This window comes from Talpa occidentalis, unplaced genomic scaffold (assembly GCF_014898055.3).
Source record: "Talpa occidentalis isolate TD23 unplaced genomic scaffold, MPIMG_talOcc4v2.1 talOcc4.16, whole genome shotgun sequence".
In the NCBI taxonomy this organism is placed as follows: Eukaryota; Metazoa; Chordata; class Mammalia; order Eulipotyphla; family Talpidae; genus Talpa; species Talpa occidentalis.
The window spans coordinates 63717410-63739421 of record NW_023601653.1 but is presented as its reverse complement, the minus strand read 5'-3'; the positions used below and the strand labels follow the sequence as shown (position 1 = coordinate 63739421).

General features: G+C 34.8%; 1 protein-coding gene and 1 non-coding gene across 2 annotated transcripts; one reads left to right on the top strand and one right to left on the bottom strand.

Moving 5' to 3' along the window:
• Positions 1-12896: 12896 nt before the first annotated feature.
• Positions 12897-17425, bottom strand: LOC119248334 (NKG2-D type II integral membrane protein-like). Its single transcript, XM_037515291.2, has 4 exons — positions 17359-17425; positions 14987-15094; positions 14239-14390; positions 12897-12926 (listed from the first exon to the last, which is right to left on the bottom strand). The coding sequence occupies exons 1-4, from the start codon at positions 17360-17362 to the stop codon at positions 12912-12914; spliced, it is 279 nt and encodes a 92-aa protein (XP_037371188.1). The 5' UTR covers positions 17363-17425; the 3' UTR covers positions 12897-12911.
• Positions 17426-21105: 3680 nt separating this feature from the next.
• Positions 21106-21213, top strand: LOC119248551 (U6 spliceosomal RNA). Its single transcript, XR_005125973.1, has one exon. It is a non-coding gene; the product is annotated as a U6 spliceosomal RNA (small nuclear RNA).
• Positions 21214-22012: the final 799 nt, after the last annotated feature.

The window sequence follows — 22012 nt, the reverse complement described above, 5'->3', positions numbered from 1 at the left end:
TTTTTTTAATTTTTAATTTTTATTACAATGTTTTTAATTTTTATTACAATTCTCATATTATTTCCCCATATTTGCTTTTTCACTTTTACTTCTATATGCATAAAAGTTCCTATGTTCTCTTTAAATTTTATATTCATAAAATTTAAGTGAGGGTAAAGAAATCATGAGCTTAAATTCTTGGTTATATTAGAAAATTAAGAATAAGAACAAATGTTTTTACTGGGAAATAAATAGGAATTTGTATGAACAGCAATGAAAGGCATGAAGAGAAAGAGTTTGCTTGTTTCTAAATCCTTAGACTCTTTCCATGTGTGACTTTTGTTCAAAAACTAAAATACTGGTATATTAAATCTCAAATTATTTGGAACCATTTCAGTTACATTTTTTCCCTGAGCCACAAGATTCAGGCCTTTTTTGACTTTTCCAGTCACTGCCACTATCAGCATTTTCCTTACCTCAGCTTCCAAAGCAAAGGAGAAGCTTTTAATTCAATGAAGTTGCAAGCAGAAACAGATCTATAATAAAAAATTAGGGTTGCTCTTTCTCATACTTTGTATTTTGCTTTAGTTCCATTTATAACCTATGTCAAATGATAATTATGAAATAATACTAAGCTGAGTCTTTTTTACAGAGAGATTAGAATAGACTCTCCAGAAGAATGGATCAAGAAAATGTGGTGTATATACACAGTGGAATGTTATTCAGCGATCAAAAAAGATAAACTTGTGCCATCTGTGGCAACATGGGTGGAAATAGAAGGGATTATCCTAAGTGAAGTGAGTCAGAAGGAGAAAGATAAATACGGGATGTTTTCACTTACATGTGGAAACTAGAGAACCAAAGAAAGGATCAGACAAAGACAAGCTGCAAGACCAACACTTGAAAGCAGACCATAGTCTGAGACAGTCAGAAGGAAAGAGAGGGGAAGAGTAGAAAACAGAGTGGGAAGGAGAACACGGTGGAATATGGTGGAGAACTCTGGGTATTTTGATAGTAGGAAAATGATGGTGAACACACCAGAGGGGAGAAATCCTATATTGTGAAAAAAGGAACAAGAATGTTTTAAAAATAAAAATAAAATAAAATAGACCATCTTATTTTCTAGTAATCTACTTTTTTGTATCTTTTTTGTTTTTTTAACTGACATTGGTTTAAGCACTTTACAACACTGCATAAATTTCATATATCAATGCCAGCAATGTAAAAAATAACATTATAAAACTTTCTGCTCTCCCAAAATGCAAAGAGACTGAGTTCATTAGCAGCAGATATATTTAATCAAAAGTAAGATGGCCATTATTAAAATTCAAAATATTGGTATATGAAGTGGAAAATGCTCCTTCAACCTATTTTTTATTTATACATAAAATGGTTGTAAATTAGAGATTTAGATGATTAGTTTTAATTAGGTTTAACTATCAAAGCCAACTTAAGAGCTTTTACTAAGATACTTCATTGAGAAATACATGAAATTGATAAACCACTAGATTTACAGATGAAAAGCAAGTGTACAAAGTACAACTATCAAGAATGAGATCAAGGCCTCCCTCATGGTGCAAGGGGTTAAGACACAGCCTATGAAGCTATCCACAGCCACTGCAGCACGAGCTTGATCCCCAGAGAGGGAGCTACCCACATGGCGCAGCAGACCTCTCTGACTTGCCCACTGCTCCAATCGGCAGTGTATTTCAGTCAGTCTGCCTGTTATTTCCCCACTCTGTCTCCGGTTAATCCTGTCACCCCCCCGTATCTCTGGCCCGTACCCCAGTTCTTGTATGTATAAAAAAATAAATCTTTTTAAAAAATGAGATCACATCATTAAAGATTCTGCAGATATTAAAAGGAAAATAAGGGCCCCTGGTGGCGCAGGCGGTTGAGCGCCGTGCTGTGAAGCTGTCCGCAGTCACTACAGCGCTGGTTTGATCCTGGCCGCCTGGCAAGGGTCCCACATGGCTTGCAGACATCTCCTGTCGCGCCTGCTGCTCCCCCCAGCAGTGTATTTCATCAGTCTGCCTGGTTCTGGTGAATTGTCTCACCCTCCTACACATCTGACCTGTACCCTGGTACTTGTATAAATAAATAAATAAATCTTTTAAAACAAAAAAAAAGAAAGGAAAATAAGAAAATATCTAAAAATATAGAAATGATTTTGTATGAATAAATTAGACAACTTAGTTGAAATGGTTAAAACCATTAAAAGTCACAAACGGCCAAAGTTCACACAAGAAAAAAATGGATCATCTCAATAAGCCCTGTCAACTCAAGAAATTGATGCTACAGTTTAAAGCTTCTCCACAAATACAAAAAACACAAATGAAAACTTTAAGACCAGACCTTAACAGTGTAATCTAAAAAGGGGAAGTTTCAGGTCCACTCCCCACTGAATGAAGGGTGGAGGGGAAGCTGAGGGATCAGGTCAAGGTAAAAAGGGATTGGGAGAGAAGACTTGGAGGCTCGTGGATCAGAGCGACATGTAAAAATGCCACACTTGCTCCCTGGCCTTGGACTTGCCCCAGGGACTTAGGAGACATGGAAGAGGACACTTGAAAGCAATGTGGGTAAGAGACCTATAGGGAGGCTGACATTAGTAGCCTTTATGTGGAGCTGTACTTTTAATTTTGTTCCTTTCCTTCCAGCTATGTCTGGCCCCTTCTGCCCCTTTCCTATGCATCCCCTCCAGAAGCTGTCTTAGACTATGGCAAGTTTTTGGGACTCAGTAGCCCCACTTTGGGCTAATACTGTTTGGCTGGATATTTACCCCCGAGGTGATGGGTAGCTTTGGGTATTTCAGAAGCTATTATACTTTCTCCTCTCTCCATGCACACTAATCTTATTAAAGTTACTTTCTACTGAAGGTCTTACCCACTAAGAGTATGCTTTTTCTTTGTGCAGCAGATGGCAGAACCCATTCAGAATGTGCAAGTTTGGGGGTTTTGGGGTGCCCCTCAGTCAGCCCACTAACGAGACTACTTCACAGGAAAACTATTAAATACTAGAGGAAGAAATACTACCCATTCTATACAAATATTCCAGAAAATTATAAAAGAAGAAAATGCTTCCCAATTTATTCTGAGTTCAACATGCTCAGTAATACGATAAAAACAGAAAACATTATTAAAAACAAAAAAATTGCACTGCTAAGAAATGGAAAATAATATTCTTGGTAAAGACATGGGGAATGTAAAATCCTTGTACATTGTTGAATGGAATGTATAAAAGTGCAACCAGTTAAGCACCACCAAATATCCTGAAGGCCCTGAAGGGGACCCTTATCAGCTGTATGGCTGAGAGTGCTGAAATTCAAATGTACAGTCTCATCCTATTTCTGGATGAATCACAAAAAAATTGATCTCTCAACCTCCCAGGGTTTCTATTCTTTAAGTGAGGGCTGTGATTGGAGGGTTGTTTGACTGGAGAATGTAACTGGTTGAGGCCATGTAGAGACCCTGATGAAGCTGGAGACATGGAGCCATCAATTCTGATGAGTCTTCATTGCCTGTGAAGGAGGCTTCCTCATGCCCAATAGCAGTGTCCTCTCCACTCCGGTGGGAGCTCTCTCCCATCCCCCTGACAGCAGCCTCTCCATTCCTGTCAGAGAGGATTAACCCTTCATTGTCTGAATAGACTCCTTGAAGCAACAGTCATGCAAGACACTTTTCCTCAGGACATACATCCAAGACATGTCTTTGATTCCAGATCCAAAACTGGACTCAAGTCCCAGCATGACCATAAAGGTATGACCTATGCCAAGAAAAGCTATACTCTAAAAGAATATTTGAGTTTTCTACTGAATACACACAGAAATCCAGAGATAATTTGAGGGAGTAGTACTAAGGGTGTGAATTAATGGAAGGAATGTAAACAGATGAGATGAATATATTGAAATGAGCTAACGAAGCAGATATTATGCACATAATCTTGGGGCTCAGGGATTTACGAAAGGATCTAACAATTTGTTTATTTGGTTGGTTGGATAGTTGGTTCATTGATGAAAACCTGAAAGAAAGGTGGTCTACAAAGAGCAAATAAGAATTGCCAGATCTGCCATGGTTTAATCTAGGGGACATGGGCAGGGCTTGGGAGATTGAAATGTGAGTTAAACCATACTAACCCCCATGGGGAAGGTTAGTTAGAGACAAACCTTTCACCACTAGTGTGAAAAATGAATTTTTGAGTAAATTTTTTTTTGAGTAAATTTTTTTTGAGTAAATTTTTGAGTAAATTTTTTTCAAGGTGTGAAGCTTACATTAAGGTGTGAAGCTTACATTAAGGTTCAGTTGTAACTATAGATGTCTGCCTTTAAAACTAGAGTTACCTTACAGTTACTTGATATTTCCTATATGGAGAATTATATCTTTGCAAATAAAACATTATAATATCCTTCTTTTCAAACTACACACATTTCAAATCCTTTATCCTATCTTGTTGCTTCTGCTGGGTATTTCAGTGTTTTGAGGAAGAGCAGGGAAAGTTGACATTTGATCTTCTTCCTGTACTTGAGGAGGCTTTCAATATTTGAGTATTTCATTTTCCTCTCTTCAAAAAATATTTCTCACTTTGTAAGTTTAAAATTCTATTTGCTATTATTTTATTTCTCACTAAAAAACTAACTTTTCTAGCTGAGTTCAGAAAACAATAAATCCTCTCAGTTTTTCTTTGTCTCAAAAATATCTTCTTTTCCTTCATTTTCTTTGTGTATAAAAATTTTGATTTATAGTTGTTTTCCTTTGGTATTTTAAATATGGCCATCAATTGTCAGCTCACACAGTGTTTTTAAGATAAATGTATACAACTCTTGCTTTTTCATCTACACATAGTGAGATTCAGCTCTTCCCCTTCAGGTTCCTTCAATAAATTCTCATCATCCTTAACAGCTGAAATAGACAAATTTTTGTGTGTGTTTTTAGTACTATAATGCCTTGGTTTCTGTGATCTTCAGTCTCTGAAATGATACGTCTTTGGAATCATATATTCAGTGGTTATGTCTTCAGAGATAGCGTGGATCCATTTCCTCCTCCTTTTCTTTCTGTGATTCCAGTTATATTTGTGTTAGACAATTTGATGCTCTGTGAAATCTTTTGAATAGCCTATTCCATTTTCAATTTGGCAACCAATTTAAATCAATGTGAGTCACCTGATTATTATCTTTAGCAGTTTACTGATGTCTTCATTGATGGGATTTCTCATCTCTGATACCATGTTTTTATTTCTACCATTTCTGTTGCCAATGTGGGCCCATGGCACTAGCTTTTGAGAAAAGAACCAGTTTAATGCCAGGTCACCTGGAAAGATACTGGAGTCAAGGCTCTCATAACAGTCTCCATAAAGATGAGGCTTTGGTAGTATTTAAGAGGCTGAGAAACAGAAAAACAATGAAAGCTGATAGAGTATTTATACATCGAGTAAGAAAAGGAAGAGCTAAGAAAGTGTGAGTGGGGGAGTGTAAGAGACAGAATTTACAGGGTGGCACATGGGTGCCCAGATACCATCTGTCACATTCCAGATAAGGAAGAGTAGGAAAGTTGGAAAGAGGAATGACCTCCAAGCCAGTGGGTGGCACTCATAGCTAACTTGATGGTATAAAGTAAAGCTTCCTGGACCCCACCCATGAAGTCCACTGGGATGGCAGCTCTTTAACAGCCTTAAACACTGGCAATGTAGAATGTTTAAAAAAAATACCCATTAGCTTCCCTTCCAGACCATATTACTAGCATAACTCACAAAAGCCTCAACTCCACTTCTAGTTTCCATCATTCCCCAATGAGGGGTGGCATGTAATGCTCCACATTCTACCATAAAGTTGTTTATGAGTGCCATCCATTGGCTTGGCTCACTATTCATTGATAAAATTTATTATGGAAGCCCTGAAAAATATAGTACCTAAAAAGCCAACACTCTGATTATTAAAAACCATTTACAATCACCTGAGAAATGTCCCTTGGACACTGATCCAGGAAGACCTCATCACCATGGAAATATTATTTATTTCCCACTATAATTCCATCTAGGAATATACCCCACTATAGTAAGTACTGTCTTGATTTTTAACACCAGGCATTAGATTTAGCTGGTTTTGAACTTTATAAATCAATGGAATTTTACTACTTTGTTCTGGTTTCTTTTGCTCAAAATGATGTGTGTGATAGTATTCTACAAATACATGAACAGACACTTTAAATAAAAGAAATGCCATAAATATATGATCAATCTCACAAATAGTAAAGAATTATACAGTTTATTTCATTGTGCAAAAGATTTTAGTTGGGTAATGTCCTATTTATTTTTGCTTTTGTTCCCTTATCATTGAAATCAAATCTCTAAGCATATCATTAGGCTTAATGTTGTGGAGTGTAATGCCTAGGTATTCTTTTATCTAATTTATAACTCAGAACTTATAATAAGTCTTTATTTAATTTTGAATTAATTTTCATGTATGGTGTGAGATAGTGCTCTACTTTCAAACTTTTGTATGTGGCTCTACAGTTTCCTGAACATTATTTGTTAAAGAGATTCATATCCATGGTTCCTTTATTATAGGTTCATGTGAAATATGTGTTTAGGGGCCTCCCTGGTGGCACAAGGAGTTAAGACACAACCTATGAAGCTGTCCATAGCCACTGAAGCACGAGTTTGATCCCTAGCCAAGGAGCTACCCACATGGCACAGAAGACTGCTCCCCTCAGCAGAGTATTTCAGTCAGTTTGCCTGTTCTGTCCCCACTCTGGCTCTAGTGAATCCTCTCACCCCCCACACTTCTGGCCTGTGCCCAGTTCTTATATGTATAAATAAATAAAGGTTTAAAAAATATGTGTGTGTTTATTTCTGTGCTCTCAGTTTTATTCATTGATCTATGTGTCTAATGTTTTCATAACACCATACTGCCTTGATTAGTACAGCTTTGTGGTCATCTGATTAGAGAGCATGGTACTTCCATTCTTCATTCTGCTCAAGATTACTTTAGCTATTCAGGATCTTCTGTGGATTCATACAAGTTTCAATGATGTTTGTCCTATTTCCTGAAAGAATGTCATTAGAATTTTGATAGGATTGCACTGATCTGTAGATTGTATTTCAGAGCTACTAACTATAGCCTTCCTGTTGGGCAGCCATCACCACCATCCAGTTCCAGAACTCTTGTCAACAGAAACTCTGTACCATGTATATTGAACTACTCTCTTTTTAATTATATCGGACTCATTTTTTTCCCACTTGACAATTGTTTTCTTTTTTCCACTTTTTAACAGGATGTCTTAATAATCATTCTGACATAACTTTATCTTTGTTTTATCAATTCATTCTTACTTATGACTAATGGTTTTCTTATTATTACATTGGGAATAAACCTATACTACAGTAAGTATGACCTTAATTTCTAAAACCAAATTTTAGATTTACCTGATTTTGAAGTTTATTGATTACTAAAACTTTATAGAATGAACAATTTGTGTTGGCTTTTCTGCCCAAAATGATGTTGGTAATATTATTTTTTTTTTTAATTTTTTTTTTTATAGAGGCATGTTTTTATTTATTTGTTTGTTTGTTTGTTTTGTTTATACATGCACTGGGTACAGTCAGAAGCGTGGGAGGGTGAGAGAATTCACCAGAGCCAGAGCGGGGAGCAGAGCAGGCAGAAGGACCGAAGTACACTGCTGAGGGGAGCAGCGGGCGGCAGGAGAGGTCTGCGCGCCATGTGGGACCCTCCTCTGGTGGCTGGGGAGCAGCCGGGGATCGAACCGGCGTCGCAGAGGCCACGGGCAGCTTCGCAACCCAGCGCTCAACCGCTGCGCCACCAGGGAGGCCCGATGTTGGTAATATTAATTCACAAAGATATGAACAGACACTTTAAACAAAGAAATGCCTTAATGATATTGTCAGTCCCCAAATAATAGGAAACTTCAACTCTAAATGATATGACACCTCATTTTATTGGTGAAAATCTTACTGCTCAAGTCACAAACATTGGTAACACACTGTGGAGTTAACAGAGGGAGGAGCAAGAACTCGAGTGTTGCATCTACAGAACAGGGTACAGCCTCATTGAATTATTAAATAGGTATCAAAAAATTCAATGTACATTCATTTGAGAGAGAAATTATACCACTTATATTTACTCTATAATGATATTGTCTTAAGTGCTATTCAATCCAGTATCTTTCTAATCACAAAATTCTGAGAGAAACCTAAATATCCTTTGAAATTAAGCTGTGAAATAGTGGTTAGCGCATCCATTTGGTGTAATACTTGTAGCTGCTTACAGAGGGGAAGCAGCTCCCTGTGTACTGATGTGAAACAATCTGCAAGATCTCTTCTAATTATTTTTAAATTTTATTTATTTTTTACATCATTTTTCATTTTTGCAATGTATGCATTTTCATCTTGGTTACAGTCCCATATAATTCTCACCCCCCTATTTTTGACCCTAATACCCCCTCCCTCCCACCCCAAAGTATGTCTCTGGTTTATAGTTGCTTGTTGATTTTGATTTTTACTTTATTATATTAGTCTTTTACCTGGTGTCTTATTAAAGTTTCCTAAATTCCTGCTATGAGAGAGACTATCCAGTATTTTTTTAGGTATTTACCCAAAGAACACAGAAACATTAATTCAAAAGGGCACCTGCACACCTATGTTTATAGCAGCACTATTTACAATAGCTAATCTATAGAAACAACCCAAATGCCCAAAAATAGATGACTGGATCAAGAAGATGAGGTACATACATGTAATGGAATATTACTCAGCAATCAAAAAAGATACTCATGCAATTTGCAGCAACATGAATGGAGCTGGAAGGGATCATGCCCAGTGAAATAAGCTAGAAAGAAAAAAATCTCTTTTTAAATAAGATCTAAAGAAACATGGCTATGGATTATTCTAAGTAACATTTGGTTGAATGTGTAATGTGTAAAGGTTATACTTTTATAGATTATGTCTGTAAAAATATCTAGGACACTAGTTATATATTTTCTTCTGAGTAGAGAAATGGCTCAAGAGAGCATAAGAATGGTAAAGAGAATTTTCTTAAATATTGAACATTGTAAATGTATTAATTACCTGATCAAATAAATTCAAATAAATGATAAGAATAATAAAAACCTTTGTCAAAATGAATTTATTTCATGTTCTCTGATTTACAGATTCTTGAAATTTCAGAAAAAAATGAACATATTTGGTGGATTTATACTTTTACTATATAGGAAATTTTATGTCTCAACTTGTTTTGGAATGTTTAAGAGATCATAATCCTTTATAATGTATGCATAGTTGACTAACTTCAGTGAATATCATAGTTTGTTTTAAAAGTTATTAAAAAATGAAAATAATGACTTTGACATATAATTATTTTTTTAATTATCAAGTAAGTCCAACTTCTTTTCACAAATGTAATGAAACTCCACAGTACAAACGGCAGGAGCAATATTTGTTAACTTGATTAGTCCACATTTTGCATCAGGTGTGGGTGGTAGAAAATCCCTGCATCAGAGAGCAGATTTATTTTAGAAAGTCAATTATAAGGCAAATTTGTTTATCACAAATTTAAAGTAAATATGTGCAATTACTTCAGAGGCTACACAAATCCTGTGACAGATACCTAGCTATGTATTTATGAAGTGTTACTATATTTTAAACTAATAGGAATATAGTCCCCAGAAAATTATAGATAAGAAAAAAGTAGAAATGGTGGTATAATGCCAGGATTACATGGATTAGACATGCAAACTGGAAAATTAATCAGAAACCTCTGAGAGGGTCCTCCCTGGTGGCGCAAGGCGTTAAGCACAGTATTGTAAAGCTATCCGCAGCCTCTGCAGCAGGAATTCAATCACAGGACAGCCAGGGAGCTACCCATGTGGCACAGCAGACCTCTCCTCTAATGCCAACTGCTCCCCTCAGCAGTGTATTTCAGTAGATCACCTGTTCTGCTCCCCATTCTGTCTCTGATAAATCCTTTCCACTCCCCACCCCCCACACCTCTGCCCTTTATTCCAGTTCTAGTATAAATAAATAACTAAATCTTTAAAAAGAAAAAAAGAAATAAAATTTTGTGAAACACTAGTCATCTCCAGGATAACGCATACAATGGGTCACAAGACAAGTATGAATAAATTCATGAAGACTGAAATCATACCGAGTATCTTCTCCAACCATAAAGGTGTCAAAATAGATACCTTAATGAAAGCAAGGAAATTCTCCAGTACATGGACTGAACAACACACTACTGAAAGACACTGGATCAATGAAGAAATCAAAAACCACAATGAGACAATGATAATGAGGATACAAACTTCCAGAACTTTTAAGACACAGCAAAAGCAGTTCTACAAGGTAAGTATACAGCAATATCGGCCCACATCAAGAAAGAATCAAAAGAAACAACTTAATCTCTCTTCTTGCGGAATTAGAAAAAAGGAACAAAAAGCCAAAAAGTCAGAAGAAAGAGGAAATAACAAAAACAGGAGCAGAAATAAAGGAAAGAGAAATCCAAAAGATAGTCCAAAAGATTGAAGTCCTGATAACCAAAAGCCAGTTCTTTGACAAAGTACATAAAATAGACTAACCGCCAGCCAGGTCCACAGGGAAAAATAAGGACAAAACTTAAATAAATAAGATGAAAATGAAAGAGAAGTTACAACAAACACTGCAGAAATCCAGGCAATAGCAAGAGATTACTATGAACATTTAGATGCAAAAAGCTCAAAAGCCCAAATAAGATGAATAAATTCTTAAAATTGTACAACCATAAAAGTCTGAATAGGGAAGAAATTAAAATGTAAATAAACCAATCACAAGCAAGGAAACTGAAACAGTAACCAAACTGTCCAGAAACAAACGTCCAGGACCAGATGATATCACAAGCTTAGACCAAGGAAACAAGGATGATTCAATATATGAAAATCAATCAGCATCATTCACCACATCCTAAAAAAATAAAAACCATATGATCATATGAATAGATGCCAAGAAAACATTTGATAAGATACAACATTCCTTTATGATGAAAACCCTGAAAAAACAGAAAAACTGAAACAAATATTAACATTATATAAGTCATATATGACAAACCCACAGCTCGCATCATTCTTCATGGTGAAAACAAACTGTTTCCACTACACTCCGTTACAAAGAATGTGCACACTCACAGCTGCCACTCCACATAGTACTGAAAAACAATCAATCAGGCAAAAGAAAGTACCAAAGCTCTCCAAACTAAAAGGGGAAGAACGGTGATGTTATACTTGCAGACTACAGCTAAGAGGGAAATCCTATATTGTCAAAAACTAGCAAGAACGTAACACAATGGTACTTCAACTAAAAAAACTTAACAAAAATATTTTTTGAGTTAAAAAATAAAATTTTGTAAAGGGTAGGGAAGAACACAGGGTCATCGTGATGGTTCACGGTTGAATTGGTGGTGGTGATTTTACAGGGACTACACCTAAGAGGAGAAAGCAAATATTGTACAAAAATGAACAGTGATGTGAAATATATGGAGATAAATAGTATAAAATAAAATAATCACATTACCACAAAAAACTAAAAGAAAAAACCCAAAATTTTGTGAAATTGAACAGTAAGACAAGGGAGCATGGATTTAAATTTTAGGATTAGCTACAATACACAAGAGAAAATTTAATTTTAATGTTCCTCAATGTTAATGAACCAAACACAAGTAGTAATGATTTCAAGAAACAAAATTATCAGTGAGAAGTCACCAACAATTCCCATTTTGCTATTTATTTCAGAAGTACTGCTTTTTAGGTATCTCACCACCCTCCACGCTTTTTCATGGTTCTCCACTTGTCTGTTTAACCACTTTTCTCATCCATGTATCCTTGCCTCCCCATTACTTTCACATCATCTTGAACATTTGAGTGTCTAACAGCTCAGGCCTTAAATTTCCTCATGATTATGACCAGCCTATTAATAGGAACACTGTCTATCTATCCACTGGGATAAAACAAATTTGCATCCCATAGATACCTCCCATTTGAATTAATAATCATGTTAAAAATACCCATGTGACATCCCAACAGAGATTCAAATATTGAATAGATTAATCAAACATATTCTAAAGCCAAAATCCAGAAATTCCCCATCCAGTGCTCATGGCAACAACATTGCTACAATTTCTGGACCCAAAATCCCTGCTCAAAATACACTCATATTTTCTCATTATACTTATGGAGAAACCTACATTCTTAAGGTAACCTCCTATGTCCCACAAGCTCTCCATGTTTTAATTCTCTGATTGACTTCTCTCCCTCTTGCTCGCTTTGCTTCAACCTCATACACCTTCTAGCTCTTTACTCAAGCGGGTAGATATAATCCCGCCTCCAGGCCTTTCTAGCAGCTGATTCCATACTAGGATATTACTCATTTAGTAGCCACATGTCTTGTTCATTCAAGGCTATGTACAAAATCATCATCTCAAGGTCCCTGACGACCTCCTCTAAAATAGTGAAATTTCTTCCTCTTTCATCTACATATAAAAAGGTACCAGAAGTTACAAAAGCAAAATGTTAATTTACAGTGCTTAAAAAGACTCTCCATTAAACAACACAGGAAGAAATAATGCTCCTCAAGTCTGAGTGTGTTGGGCTCTGAGACCAGCATTTGGTTGCCTCTCTGCAAAGTGACACCAAATGAAATTAAAGATGTTCCCTAAGGCCCAAAGGATTTTCACTATTCTTGATTCATAACTTAAGAATCAATAGCTGAAAAAGACAGAAGGGAAAACGATAAAATGAAAACTTACACTACAGTAGAAATTTTTGAGTCATCCAGCCACTTCCAGGTATGATTAGCTTCCTCTGTATATAATCCAATCCAAGAAGCATATTTTATTTTTCTCTGAATGAATCTCTGTGGGAAGATTATCATTCTTCATAATGTCAGGGATACCACTCCACCTACAGAGAACCATCCTAAAATACAGGCACATTTATTCTCAAAACTCTATGTTCAATAGAGCTGGCAAGAGCTTTTCTATTTTGCTGAAAAGAAATGGAAGTACAAAGGTCTCATGGATGAATCACTCCCGTCTTTCTGAGAGGATGAGAGACAAGAAAGGGACAAGTTAGCCTTAAATAAAAATCTCTGCATAAAATTGATACGTAAATATAACTGCCCTAAACTTAGAATTTCTACCATTAGAATATGACTTAAAGATTAAAAAGAGCTCAAATCTGAAAATATCTGCTGTAATTTTGTTTAAAAAATGAAGTAATTTTTAAATCAATAAGAAAACAAAGTTAGCCAGTAGGCCTAAAGGGAAAAAAATCAGTACTGGATATTTCACATGAAATAAAATATATGGTTAGCAAATCTAGAAAAGTGCCAAGCTCACTAGAAATCAAGAAAATGCAAATAAAGATTAAAAGAAACCAGAGATACTTTTTACCTCCTCTTAACACACAAACTGAAACAAGATTGGTAGGATTAAATATTATGAATGGAATTCAGTGCATAAATAGAATCTTTAAACATGAGACAAACTACAGAGTATGTTAGATTCACCTTATATTCCCAAACCTGAGAACTTAAAACAAAAAGATCTAGATTTTCTCCTCTAGAAAACAGAAGCTTCCTCTGTCATTTTGGTAAATGAGTAAGACAAAATTTACTTTTGAGGAATTATTCCATCTGTATTCTTTCTCTTTATTTTTCATCCATGTTTTCCATCTTGAAGGTGGTTGACTCATTTTTATCAAGAAACGTGATCCCTCCGGAATATTGATGGTGGAAGAATACACTTCAGTATGATGAGAAACTCTCTTTTAGACTGCTCATAGTGCTGAGGCAGTTTTCCTTTTTTATTCTGTTTTTTATTCTTTATTTCAAGTAACAATGCACTGTAATTTTTTAAGTGTGCTTCATTATCAAGCAACATGAATATAAAGGATACTAATTTCACTACTGAATGTTTACTTTAGCACAAAATGATAAATCTTGAAGAGTATGATGTACAATGAAACATGAAGATAACCCATAAAATGAAAAATCTGAATATTATTACAGAACATCCACGGCAAAGCTATTTCTCCTAATTAAAACAATGTCTCTTCCAGGTGTTGGTCCACCTGGGTTCCCTTTGTGGAGCTAAATCTGCACCAGCACAAGTGTTGCCAACAAATCAGTCAAATAATATTGAAGGAAATACTCTAAACTATTGTTCTAACTCAAAACACAGAATTTTCCATAAAGCTCTTCGACCAAATAAAATAAACATAATCATACCTGCTCTTCTTCATCATCGATCTTAATGAGAGTAGAAGCACGTCCTTCACATGACTTCTTACTCTCTTTCCAAGTTTTCACATCTTTGGAAAAATAGTAGCAGTTTTTCCCACAGCAGCTCCATTTTCCAAAACATCCATCACAGATTTTCTCTTGAAAACAAAAGCCACCATCACCAAGACCAGTTAGAGACTGTATTTGTATGTATTTCATTGCTTACTACAGTCTGAAGAAACAGAGAATAGGTGATTTCCTTGTATTCTAAAATCTCTATGTTTAAGGATATTTCATCTCCAAATTCTGTAGGTAAGAATAATGTGGAGCCCAAGATGGTATCTGAGAGACCCAAAGCTATTGTTAATACCACACTGGGAAATCTTGACTTCTCAAGTACAAATAAACTGCAGTGATACGGAGTGCTTCTCCCTCAAGGGAAAATTCAATCCAAGTGAAAATATGTGAATGATACTGATTCCAGGGATCTGTACCTGGGATCATACATCCACAAGCATAAATTACTCAAAGAATCAAATCAATAAAACAATGTACTAGAGGCTACTTACTTGTGAAAGTGAAGCCTTCAATTAGCTACCATAAAAAAGTAAATTTACAAGAAAGATAAGAATAATTAAAAGGTCCTGACAAAGTTTAAAGTAATATTTTAAGTGACATATTGAAATGGGACAGAAGGGAGTGATTCCAAAAAAGAAAAATCAGCAAACTATCAGTTTAAGTGATCAGTACATACCCCTACTAGGTGGTACAACTGAGTGATCTTCAGCTGCTGGTGATGAAGCATTATTCTCATATCTGTGTTTCTTGCCTTGCATTTTGCACTCAGAAGAACCCTTAAAAACTTCAATACATATAATCATAACATTATAAATGTCTTCAATAGATCACTTTATAATAATTTACTCTAATTCCATATAGCAAAGTATATGATGTTTGCTAAATAGACTAAAATATTAAGTGACAAGATGAAAAGTAGACATTTTAAATAAAACAATAACTAGCTGTACATTTTTAAAGTATGTAAAAACAGTAATGAACATTATATAAACTGCAAGAAAAATATTAACTGTTCTCTAAGCCATCCATTCATCAAGTAAAGATTTCAAAGCTTGGGAAACAGTATTAAGTATGTTCTTTAGTATTTGTATTCAGAGCTAACCAAAGGAACTTGATTCTAATTTTAGTATAAGTTTACCATGGATTCAGCCACTATAAGGGGGGAAAAGAACTCTGGTGGATATTTTTAACCGTACAAAAAAAATTCAAAATCTTGGAAAAATAGTACTTGTTGTAAAAACTCTTCCATGTGCACTGTTGACTACTGTATCACTTCATCTGCCTGTAATATTGGAACCCTCACTATCTCTAACCTACTCTCACCAATGCCATACCTACTAGATCCTCTCCTACTTGTCTCATCATTACATCACATTTTTTCAAATATTGTCTCATCATCTACATGTCTAAGTGTTGATTTACTCTAAGAAGAACCTTTTTCTAACATCTCCTCTCCCTGTTTTTCAGGGAGATCTGACTTCTGCTTTTCTCTACATCCTTTTCAAATACTTGTTCTATTAATGAATGAATCCACAATCATCTCTCCAATCTAGGCATCTCTCTTGATCCACAGACATTTAATCACATCAGCAAATGTTGAGGGTCTATGTGTATTTTCAAAACTCACTCTCGAGATACAGATCTGTCTTATTTTCTCTGGTAATCTCCACTGACAGGCCACAAGCACCTCAATCTTTCCTATTATTGCTCACATACAAAGCACACAAAACAAGGAAACCATAGGCTAATGTTTTTCTTCTGTTTTCCATAAATTCATGAAATACATTCACCCAGGTGTGTATACTTTATACCAAGTGACATAATTGATTCCCTGCTCTCCTCACACTTTCAATCGAAAGAGTATCTTAACTATTTTGCATACATGTTCCTTACCCTCCACTATTTTTTTCATGACACTAACACAATAGCCATTTTCAGACACCCTGACTCCCTAAAGTAGTCCCTATCTTATCCCCCCACCACTTTCCAGCCTATCAGACCAACCTTTCCAAAATCCCTCTCTTTGTGTGAAATATGGTGTTCACTCATAAAACATACAATATTTTATTTTGTTTAGAGAAAATGTAATATCTCCTAACATGATATAAAAGACTTCTATGGAGTTACATACTTACCTAAACCTACTTCTAGCTACTTCTTTCATTTGACGAAAATCTATCTTTCTTCTAACATAATTTTGTCCCTTTTCCATGCTGTTCTCTAATTGGATGAGTCTTCTCTACCCTGAGGCTCCTGACTCCCTCCTACTTGTCCTTTACATCAGATCAACACTGTCTCCTACAGGAATGCTTTTTTGAACTCAGAACAGAATGTGATGTTACTCTTCTGACTTCTTCATGACTTAATTTATAGCACTAACAATATTTTATTTTAAAAAATACTACATTAAAAGAAATAGTTTCTCTTTACAATTAGATCACTGAGATTTGACTTTTTATTTCTGTCTTTTTGGTGCCACACATACTGCCTGATCCATAGAAAATACTCCAAAATTTTTGTTGAATGAACAAACTAAAGAATTAAGTCATTAGGGAAAAAAAGAGATTAAAAGCAAGAGTTGTTTGTAAAAGGTTTTACATTGATAAAAATATATTAAATCTGATGTTTAAAACTTAAACACATAGAAAATAAATCAAGTTTATTTTCCTTTGAGATTAAGCATTTTATAGTATATATGATAAAGAACATAACTTTCAAATGAAGATTCCATCAATTTTATTGATATGAAAACATACCTACATAAAAAATAGTTCTACTATACATATATATATAAACCATACTGCACATATTAGCAAACTTTTTATACTTTAGAGCTACTACACCATTTTGTATGGCAAAAAAAAAATACTAACAGCAAATTAATAAAATCATCATCATTGTCAATATTACTGCCACATCTTTGTGACTAACATTTAAATCTATAGGACTCTACTTTCCAAAGTTTCAGAAGAAGCTTAGCAGTTTTAGTATCTCATTATTCATTCTGGCTCATTGTTCCCAAAGGAAGTGTATATTCTTGATACTCACACATGTATCCTAATCCTGTGGTTGCCAGCAGGAGTAAAATACCCAGACATATTGCAACTATATGCCATGGAAATTCTGTACAAAATCAAAAGAAAAAAAAAAGTAAGCACTGAACAGAGCACAATGCTCAGATTAAAACAAAATGGATATTTTTTCTGAAGTTTCAAATTAATATCACTGTTTCCTATGATTACAAGTCTCATCAAATATTACATTTAAATATAACCTTCAATATAAAGAATCAGATATAAAGTATCAGATACATTTAGACACAATTGTCATCGTTTCTGACTTGATTATATTTTCAGAAAGCAGTATTAATAAACAAACAAAACTACCTCTCCTTTTTTGAGCTGGGTGATTTATGTCATTTCGTTTCCTCAACTTTATCAATTTGGGATCCACATATGTCGCTCCCTCCTCACTCATATCTGAGGGTTTCTAGCAAAAAGCACAGCAAGAGTTTTCTGCAATGTTTCATAAGGCATAATTAATAACATTTAAAAACGGAAACATTCATCCTCATATATATAGACACCTAAGGGGATAAAGGCATGATCATCTAAATAAGATAACTAACTTTATCTGGGCCTTTCATATATAAATAAATATATGTACATTATATGTACATAGAAAAATATTAAAAGAAATGTATACAAATATGCAATTTAAATATATATAGCTCAGACATACTTTTAAATTGATGGAAAGTGATTTTAACAACCATTAAAAATGATGAAATGTAAACATTCCATTTGTTTTTCAATAAACATTCTCTCCACTACAATGCTAGATTTTAAGATAGATCTTGTTTTAGAGCCATGTATTGTCCTAGCTGACTGGTTGTTAGTTTTCTTAAATTGAACATTTACATGCCTAAATTACAAGCAAACAAATTTGGAAATATACAACTGGATTTGTTTTGATAAATAATTGTATTATCAAAATATTAAAACTTTGCTATTACATTTCACTATACGATGCTGGTATTCTCTAAAACATTTAAGGATGAAAATTACCAGTTTCTGCATAGTAAATATTTTGACCCACTCTCATTTTGATCCATTCTTAGTTTACCTATAGAATAAAGTGAATATTTAATAAAAACTAACAAGATCCATGAGTAAATTCTTTTCAGCAAAATTCCAAAATTCTACCAACTTTCTGCACAGCCTCCCTGCACATTCTACTTGCTGCCTCCCTGCCCAGCAGCCTGACAGGAGGGCTGGGGTCACACACCCACACTGGCTGACCATACCTGTGTGCTGGCTGTGGGGTTTCATCAGTTGCAGGACATGCTAGGACAGGAACACGGTGAGGATGTGCTGACTCTGCTGGCCTTGCCCTCTGCTCTGAGATGAGGAGGACCTTGATGTGTGACTGACCTCAGAGACTGTGTCAGAAAAAAACAGAACCAGTGAGCATATAACAATCAATATTCCCACAAGTTTCCACTTATAAGTCTATCTCATTTACTCCCACACTGTGTCAGTAAAAGGATAGAGAACTGAAATGATAAATTTGCATTTTATGGACAGATCAACACAAACCTGAAATCCAGCTTGGTCATCTCAGAATCTCATGAGATTAGGAAATTAACAACATTATTTTCAAAATCACAGGAATAATGTAAAGGGAAATATTCATATTCTACCTGCCATTCTTCTTATAGAATGAAGGTGTATCATTAAATATTATATGCACATGTATATATATATACATATATTATATGTAAAATTAGAGAAACATCAAATATACTAAGCAAACTATATTTTTATAAGCAACTTAAGACTATCCAGATTGCTTAACTGATTATAGTTAATAGAAATGCATACAATTTGGGTTACTTGATTTGAATAATACCAGATTTCTACTTCTTTCTTTTGTTTCCTTTAAATTGCCCAAAGAGATACTTCTCTTTAAATAAGAGAAATTAAGAGAGAAACATGGATAGGGTTTAGAATGTTGAATGATAAAAATATTGAATGTGTTTGAATAGTCCTTTAAGAGGATCAAAGTTGCCCTGTGGTGCGGACTTTGGGTGTTTTGATGGTGGGTACGCTGTGGCAACAACATCCAAAGAGGATACCCTACACTTCTAAAATACAAAAAACAATGTAAACCAGCACTACCTCAATAAAAAATGTATTAGAAATAAATACAAAAAATAAAAATGACTCTAAAGATTAGCTCTTGAAAAAAGTTGCACAAAACTTGCAAGCTGACCATAGACCTGAAGCATGCTGCAGGGAGGAGGGAGAGGGCTCACAAGAGAGGAGGAGAGAGCACAGGGACTGTGGTGATGGATCACAGATGCTATGGTGGTGGGAGACTTTAGGGACTATACCTGAGGGGAGAAATCAAATCCTGTGCAAAAATTAGCAACAATGTAAGGAAATAAATAATTTAATTTTAAAAAGTTGCACACACATATGTATATCATTCTTCTTCAACATTAACAGAAAAAAGAGGTGATAGACATTTAGCCCTACAAGTCTGGGACAAAACTTCAATGAAAAGCAACAATTAGCAATATTAGTTCTAGGGGCATTATTAAATAAATTTCCAGGTTTATCATAATTAAAGGTTCTAGAAAATCTAGCAAACTATACAGCTTTGAAATTTTTATCATGGTATCTATAGCAAGTAAAAATATAAGAGTCTTATTGTCAGAGTACGAGTGTAACACCTATTTTTTTTAAACTTGTTTTTAAGTTTCTATTTTAAGTAGAGAACAAAGTGGTTGTTAATTGGTTGATTAAAAGAAATTTCCCCCAAAGCATTTTCTTGTCTTTAAGACACCCACACATCTTGCACTCAAATACCAAAATACTTTTAGTGCTTCTTATAACGTTTCTTCTAGCTTTTTTTCTAGTTTAACATTTTTGTCTTTTAAGCTTCCATTAAAATATCACTCATATTTCACTGTTTTTATTTCCACCAAGCCTAGTCAGTATCAAAGAAAAACAAAATCCCAAATGACATTAAGTGAAAGAATAAGGTAGAAAACAACATCTAAATCCAAGATGATTAAATGAGTACGCAAATGTGTGTGCTTTCTACATGTGTGTAAGAGAGAGAGAGAGAGAAATGCTGGAGATAATAGATAAATAGAAAAAAAGCATAATTATAGTAAAATACAACTAGGTTACTGTAAACTTTACAGTAAAGAAGTCAATATGCATAAAAGTTTGAACTAATTTCCCAAAAGGTCCAAGAAAATAGGTTTTTAATATTCACTTTATATTACATAGTTCTTATAAATTATTAAATTTATTCATTCATTAAATTGAGTCATGCATATTTCTTATATATTATTTTTACCTGTCAGTCTTCATTTTAAAATTTTAAAAGTTAAATGAGTGTAGAGAAACCATGAGTCCAAAATTCTTGGTTATATTAGAATATAAGGAACAGGGGAAATATTTAAATTAGAAAATAAGTAAGAAATTGTATGGACAGAATTAAAGAAATAAAGGGAGGTAGGTTGTTTTTTTCTGATCCATATACTATTTCCATGAGTAACATTGTTCAATAACTACCATGTTGATCTATTAAGCCACAAATTATGTGGGAGCATTTCTGATAGTTTTGACTTTAATAATGAAAGATTTGGGCCTTGATCTGCCTTCTCCAGTCACTGCCTCTAGTGGCATTTTTCTTTTCTCACTCAGCTTCTTAACACAGGAAAGGACTTTCACTGAGTAAAGGTATCAGGAGAAACAAGCAATAATACAGATTAATGCAGTGCTCGCTTCGGCAGCACATATACTAAAAATTGGAACAATACAGAGAAGATTAACATGGCCCCTGCGCAAGGATGACACGCAAATTCGTGGAGCGTTCCATATTTTTAACTACTATGAACAGTTATATGGAAACAAGTTCAACAATCTAGAGGAGCTGGACAAATTCCTACAACTCTACAATCACCCAAAGCTAGATAAAGAAGAAATAGAACACCTAAACAGACCAATTACAAGCAACGAAATTGAAATGGTAATCAAAAACCTCCCCAAAAACAAAAGCCCAGGACCTGATGGATTTACAAATGAATTCTACCAAACATTCAGAGACGAATTAGTGCCTATCCTTCACAAACTCTTCCAAAAAATTGAGAAGGAAGGGACAATACCAAACACGTTCTATGAAGCCAACATTACACTAATACCAAAGCCAAACAAGGACAACACAAAAAAAGGAAAACTACAGGCCAATCTCCCTGATGCAAAATTCCTCAATAAAATTTTAGCTATCAGAATCCAACAATGTATCCATAAGATAATTTACCACGACCAAGTTGGATTCATTCCAGGGACACAAGGATGGTTTAACATCCAAAAATCAATCAACGTTATCCAACACATCAACAAAAAGAAATATAAAAACCATATGATAATATCAATAGATGCTGAGAAAGCTTTCGACAAAGTGCAACACGCATTCATGATAAAAGCCCTTGAAATTCTTGGGATACAAGGAACATACCTCAACATCATAAAGGCCATCTATGACAAGCCAACAGCCAGTATCATTCTCAATGGTGAAAAGCTGAAAGCATTTCCATTCAGATCTGGAACAAGACAAGGATGTCCACTCTCACCACTGCTTTTCAATATAATACTGGAAGTCCTAGCCAGAGCAATAAGACAAG